The 6963-nt window shown below is 43.9% G+C and overlaps 1 protein-coding gene across 2 annotated transcripts in view; it reads right to left on the bottom strand.

Annotated features, from left to right (window-relative positions):
- Positions 1–6963, bottom strand: part of LOC100955876 (centromere protein S) — a 21921-nt gene that overhangs the window by 13043 nt on the left and 1915 nt on the right. For both annotated transcript variants that reach the window (XM_023515227.1, XM_003793263.3), the window contains exons 2-3: positions 3997–4120; positions 3293–3326 (exon numbers count right to left, since the gene is read on the bottom strand). In XM_023515227.1, the coding sequence (XP_023370995.1) occupies positions 3293–3326; positions 3997–4120 (158 nt within the window). The remainder of the gene's footprint in view (positions 1–3292; positions 3327–3996; positions 4121–6963) is intronic.

The following is a 6963-nucleotide window of genomic DNA, read 5'->3' as shown; positions in this document are numbered from 1 at the left end:
GAACCCGCCACCTTAGGTGTACATGGCTGGCGCCTCAGCCGGTTGAGCCATAGGCGCCGAGCCACTCTTGCCATTTCTAACTTCCCCTCACCCAAATTAAAGAAAAACTTTGTAAACAGGCTGCGCACGGTGGCTCACACGTATAATCCTAGCACTTTGGGAGACCAAGATGGGTGGATTGCTTGAGCTCAGGAGTTGGAGACCAACCTGAACAAGAGCAAGACCCCGTCTCTAAAAAAAAAAAAAACCACCGAGTGAAGACCAGAGAATCACTTGAATCACTTGAGCCCAAGAGTTTGAGGTTGTTGTGAGCTATAACGCCAGGGCACTCTACTGAGAACACCACAGTGAGACTGCCTCAAAAAAAAACTTTTTAAACAGAACTAGGAATCTTTGTATCCTTAACAATGAGCAAAGTGGCCAGCATACCTACTAGTCCTCACTGAGTACCTGCTGAGTTAAAAAAATACAATTGCACAGAAATTATACCCCCTAATTTGGTCAAATTAATCCTTCACATTCTACTAGATGCACAAATACCATGTGTCATCCCATCATGATTGACTATATCTGCTTGTCATGAGATAACAACCCTAATATCTGCACATCAAGAGATAACTTCTAATTAACAACCTAGGACCAGGATAGAGGAAAAGAAAAGAAGTCAGGTGGATGATGATATAATAGCAGCCACAAGGTACAAAGCCCTCTCTAGACGTTCTGGGTGAAGGATGCTACATGCCTGTGTACACAGTGTGGCCCAGTCTCAACACACAACCTGGCTGTGAACTACATTTATATCCTTCTAAAAGTAAAGGGAATAAGCATACTGAACTGTTGACAAGAGTGAGCTTAGCTTTCATGTTCACAACGAATTATCTAAAAAGTAACTCTCTTAATCCTCTCAAACACTCAGCATGGCCTCTGGTATCTGTGCCACTTTCCTAGATGGAAGGGAGGTATATCCTACTCTATCCTGAGTTAAACCTCGGACTACAGAAAATTACTGTAGGGGAAGTAACAAAGCACTTTTGCATGTAACACTCTTGGCAACACAAATCTTAAAGACTATTCCCAAGTGTTCCTAGAATTTATTTACTATAGAATATCTATCTTCTTCAAAATTAACAATATTAGGAGACTGGAGATTTCAAAGCTAAATAAAGGAAATTCACAACTTAAATTGGGAACTGGTTTTCCAAAGTTTGTGTGGGTTGATTATTTGGAATTTAAATTCATTTTCTTATAGAAACAATGTTATAGCCAGGCTCTGTAACTCACATCTGTAATCCTAGCACTCTGGGCGGCAGATTGCTTGAGCTCAGAGTTCTACACCAGGCTAAGCAAGAGCAAGACCCCATTTTTGAAAAACCAACAGCCAGGAGTTGCGGTGGGCACCTGTAGTCCCAGCTACTAGGGAAGCTGAAGCAAGAGGATCACTTGAGCCGAAGAGTTTGAGGTTGCTGTGAGCTATGATGCCACAGCACTCGACCCAGGGTGAGGGCAACAAACTGAGACTCTGTCTCAAAAAAAAAAAAAAAAAAAAAAGAAAAGAAAGAAAAGAAAAGAAAAAAGGGAAGCAGAAACAAACAATATTATAAATACTGGTTAGGCTCCCAGGACAGTCTATAAAGACCTGAAATACTGCGTATTTTGGATTTCTCAGATTGGGGTTATAATAATAGTCATAGGAGTAGAGAAAATATGACAGGGACAATTCAAAGCCACGGGGATAACCAAAGCAAGACCTTCTGGGAATATCACTATTGAGGGATAAATGTTAAAACAACACTTTTTTGTAGGCAGCCAAACTGAAATATCATGAAAATAAATGTAAAATTCACACAAAGAATGAGTCTTCAAAGAAGCTCTACGTGTGTAGACATGGCCCAGGAAGAAGGGCACTGCCCAAACCCACAAGGACCTCATAACTGGGCTCTGCACTGGCCCAGGTGCTCAGAGGCAGCCTCGGGAGCACTGGACACACCTGGACACTGCTGAAGATGAGCCATCTCTTACAGTAAAGGACATCTCTGGAGTGCCATCTTAGAGAACCGCAGCTGACAGCCTGTCCACAAACTCTCTTACATATAAGCTGATGTCCTTCCTTACAGAGCTGACAGTCTGTCTCATTACCCACCCCCCAACTTCACCTCTCAGTACCCAGCAGAAGGCAAATCAACCTTGTACGTAATTATGAAAGACACAGAATACCTGAAAGCTTAAGTGTTACTAAACTAAAAGTTTCTAATTTCATTTTGTTTCTACATTTTTACAAAAGAATTTTAAATTTCCCATTGTCTCGTCCCACAGCTAACACAGAAATGGCAAGTAAAGGTGATAAATATATTTTATGGGGGAGGGCAACACATGAGGGGCAACTGCCTGAATTCAGTGAAATGAGCCACAGAGCCGTCTAGCCGCCTACAATACTGTCTTATCCCTTCTGGCCAGGCTGGAGATGCTAAGTAGTTTTTAGGCACTAATATATACAGGAATAGGAAAGATTTAGAGCCTGCCCTCTGAGAACCTACTGCTTTAATTCATTCAAACCATGCATCTGAGAAACAAAGAGCTCAGGGGAGCAAGGTGAAAAGCACGGGGTGTGGGAGAGGCTGGCACTGAATGGAAGTGGCAGCAAATTAGAAAGCTTTAGCCCTTTCAGGCCTTAGTCATTCAAATTGCTTCATAAAAGCAATTCATTGCAATTGTTTTCAATTACCTGAGGTACTAATTGAAGAGAGGAGCGTAAATCACCTGTAAAAGCCAGAGCTTTACCAGCTGAAAGCAAGTCACCCACTTTCCAAGGAGTGTGTCTTACTTGTGACAAATGCAGCAAATGAAAGCCTCTGCCTGTCATTATCTGTCCACCTGCAAGCAATTACCGGGCAGAACACAAAATGGCCCCCTCTGCAGAGGGGCAGCCACCCCCAGACGCTGCATCTCAGACCCTGAGCCATCAAGCCCTCCTGAAGTTGTGGGTTTTAAAACAGGCACTCACCACTTATACTCAGACTTTTGGAGATTATTCGTATCTTTTTTAACCTGGAAATGAATGACTTGGGTCCTTTAACGAAAAACACTTGGAAGACTTCAAAAAATGCACAAATAAGTCTGAATCGACATGATTAAAGTAGATGTTATGTTCTTGCAGAGTCATGATTAGAGACAAGCCTCCACAAAATATACAAAAAAGTGAATAACTAACGCTCTCCTGAAATATACCACCAGATGGAGAGTCTCAAAAGAATGTAAACAGACACAGCATCAGATGTTCAAGGTCTCTACCCACCTTGCAAACATTTCAAGGTCTTTGGCAAAATTTTCTGGAAAAAAAAAAAAAAGACATACACTTTAGCTACCCTTACCCCAGTACCGATTTCTACAGTCAGCACCATGACTAATACAACAAACCCTGCTAAAGGCGGGAGGGGATCCTCCGGCAGCCCTGCCATTTTGTAATAGCTGTTAGCTTTTTTATTCATTATGACCTCCTTGTCCTTCTCAGAGCTCTCTACCATCTATTATAGGCCTTCCATTAATTGTGACTATACCTCTGGCTTCCAGAAACTATCCTTTAACTTTAAATTCTTCAGTTAGGGCTTATAAAGACATTCATTTCCTCTAAAGTCAAGCAAACATCAATGCCCCAAGTTCAGCTATCAAATAAAGTAGGGGAGATACAAAAATGTTGCAAGCCACTGGAATAAAGAATGTAATGTCTAATGTTCCAGCCGTCAGGGCAGCTTCAAGCACAACAAAATAATCGTGTCAGGGTCCCAATATTAGCATAATAGAAAAAAACCCCAACAGTTCTTCCCATAAAATATCCAAATTTTCCAGCCAAGAAAAAGAGGTGTTTCATGAGGAAAGCACAATGCTGACAATGTTCTCTGTCTGCTGGTCAGACACTGCACAGTTCCCACCTACACACTGCTCCCAAGCGAAAGCAGCCTTTGAGGTTTACACATAGATAGAAGGACCGAGGATTCATACCACACTGCCGAAAGGTCATCTCCGAAATCGCTGCAATGGTCTGTTTGCTGAACTGCATCTCTTTGTCCACTGCAACTTCCTCACACAGACGACCTACAGTATAGTGAACTGCTGCCTTTAGCCTCTGGGGGAAAAAAATCAAAATACTTCATAGGTAAGTCTGCAAATATGAACTTTAGCATTTTTAAAAATTTAAGCCCAAGCAAGGCCCAGTGGCTCATGTCTGTAATCCTAATACCCTGAGAAGCCAAGATGGGTGGATTGCCTCAGCTCACAGGTTTGAGACCAGACTGAGAAACAGTGAGACCCTATCTCTACTAAAGATAGCCAGGTGTTCTGGCAAGCCCCTGTCGTCTCAGCCACCAGCGAGGCTGAGACAAGAGAATTGCTTGAGCCCAAGAGTTGGAGGTTGCTGTGAGCCATGACGCCACAGCACTCTACTGAGGGCAACAAAGTTAGACTCTGTCTCAAATAAATAAATGAAATAAAGACAAATAGGGGGGTGTTGTGATGGGCAAGCCTCCCAGCTACTCAGGAGGCAAAGGCAAGAGGATCACTTGATCCCAAGAGTTTAAGGTTACTGTGAGTTATGATATCACAGCACCCTACCAAGGGCAACAGAGTAAGATTCTGTCTCAAAAAAAAAAAAAAATTAAGACCAAGGAGAATCTGCTCAGCCTAATTCCTTCAGCATTTTCCATAATGGCTGAGTGACTTTTCAAGCATACTAATAAATTTAATGAGACCCTCTGGAGTGTGACTTGTAGCAACATTACTTCCTTGTTAATGGTTATGATTTAGGTCAAGTAAAGATAAGGAATTATGATGGCAGGTCAGCAGGGAAAGAAATCAAACTGGTGCTTGCCAAACATCTCTGTGACTTCATTCATTCCACAACTATCTGGACAGTGCCCACTGAGCAAGGGTACATGCTAGGTGCTTGGGGAACACAATGAAAAAAAAAAAAAACAGAGGATTTTTGTCCTTCAGGCAGTTTACTGAGAAAATACAACAGGATCCTATGTCTCTCTTGCAAGCTCCTGACAGCTCCAGGCCTGCATGTCACAGAGAACAAAACTACAGGGTGAGACAAGGGAAGGCTCATCAGGGTGCACCTGACCCTCCTAATCTGGCAGTCTGGCGGCCCACTGCAGCAGGGCCCTCATTGCTCCTCAGCTTCCCCATGCCAAGGAGTAAAACAGAGAGAAGGAAGAACCTCAGGACGAGGGTTCCTCAAACTTTTTAAACAGGGGGCTAGTTGACTGTCCCTTAGACCATTGGAGGGCTGGACTGTGGGCCGCGGGACGAGTTGGCTGTTAAGCAGGACAGGCAGCAGCGACAAAAACACCCGGCAGGCCGGATAAATATCCTAGGCCGGCTGCATGTGGTCCACAGGCCGTAGTTTGAGGACACCTCCTCAAGACAGAAGCAAAACAAGGTAAGCAACAGTCTCAGTCACCTGCCAGTAAGCTTCTGTGGAGCCCCTGAGTATGCTCTGTCTCTGTGCTGAAGACAGCTGAACTAGTCATGGAAACACCTGAAACTAAGACAACAAATAATCTAACAGCAAAGGTTCACTGAATAAGCAAGGTAGGGAGGAACTGCAAAAAACACAAGTCGAGAACCCCGAGATAGAGGCCCAGCAAATGAGAAAGGCATCTACTTTCCTTAGCTTCAGGTATCACAAGACTTGACTAAATTGAGGCCTCAGGAAAGAGGAGGTAAAGAACCATAAACATAAGCAGTGTGAAGACCTTCCTAGATCTTTTTTTTTTTTTTTTAAGAGGCAGTGTCTCACTATGTTGCCCAGCCTGGAGTTTAATGGCTATTTACAGCTATTATAGCTTTGAAGTCCTCAGCTCAAATGATCCTCTTGCCTCAGCTGCCTAAGTTAGCTGGGACAACAGGCATTTGATCCTCACTGGATCGAGGTCATGTTTTAGGTTAGGGTGGGGTTATAGGACAAGGATCCTGAATGCTCTTGGCTCCAGGATGTTTTCTGTTCCTCTCCTACACACACCTCCTGGTCCTCTTCAGTGCTGTAGACATCACTGTACTTGGAGGCTAAATCACTAGACTCTAAATTCCTCAAGGGCAGGAGGACTCTGTCAATTTGGTTTACTGCTGTCCACCTAGTGCCAAGAATGGTTGGTTAAATAGATGGTGAGATCGGCTATTGGCTCACCACAGTTGAGGGTCAAATTTCTCCATCTTTGCAATTTCACTTCATCAGTACCTAATTATTGTCTTTTTTTTTTTTTGCAGTTTTTGGCGAGGGCCAGGCTTGAACCTGCTGCCCCTGGTAGATGGAGCTGGTGCCCTACTCCTTGAGCCACAGGCGCCACCCCCTATTTATTGTCTATGACAGGCAGGCTGTGCTCTAGGGGTTGAGAACACAAAAACAAAATAGACAATCCCTACTCTCAAGTTTGTCTCCAATACATCTTTGCTATGAATGAGCTCTCTTCAAAACCATCAATATTCTCAGGCTGGGCATGATGGCTCACAACTGTAATCCCAGCACAGTGGATGGCCTAGGCGGGAGCACGAGACCCGCTCTGAGCTAGAGCAAGACTCCGTCTCTGAAAATAGCCAGGCGTTGTGGCGGGTGCCTATAGTCCCCGCTAGTCTGGAGGCTGAGACAAAAGAATCAGTTGAGTCCAAGAGTTTGAGAATGCTGTGAGCTGTGATGTCACAGTACTCTACGGAGGACTATAAAGTGAGACTCTTTCAAAACAAAAAACAAACAAAAAAAAATCAATATTCAGAAAGACAAAAAGAGGGTGGAGAAGACCAAAGAGACAGGATTATTAAATGCAATGCCCATCCTGGATGAAGGGAAAAAAATGGTTCAAAGACACATCTTTGGGCTCGGCGCCTGTGGCTCAAGCGGCTAAGGCGCCAGCCACGTACACCTAAGGTGGCAGGTTCGAATCCCCAGCCCGGGCCCGCCAAACAACAATGATG

Source organism: Otolemur garnettii, unplaced genomic scaffold (assembly GCF_000181295.1).
Source record: "Otolemur garnettii isolate 467f Iridium unplaced genomic scaffold, OtoGar3 scaffold00067, whole genome shotgun sequence".
Taxonomy (NCBI): Eukaryota; Metazoa; Chordata; class Mammalia; order Primates; family Galagidae; genus Otolemur; species Otolemur garnettii.
The sequence above is the reverse complement of the archived record's forward strand: the minus strand, read 5'-3'. Positions and strand labels throughout refer to the sequence as shown.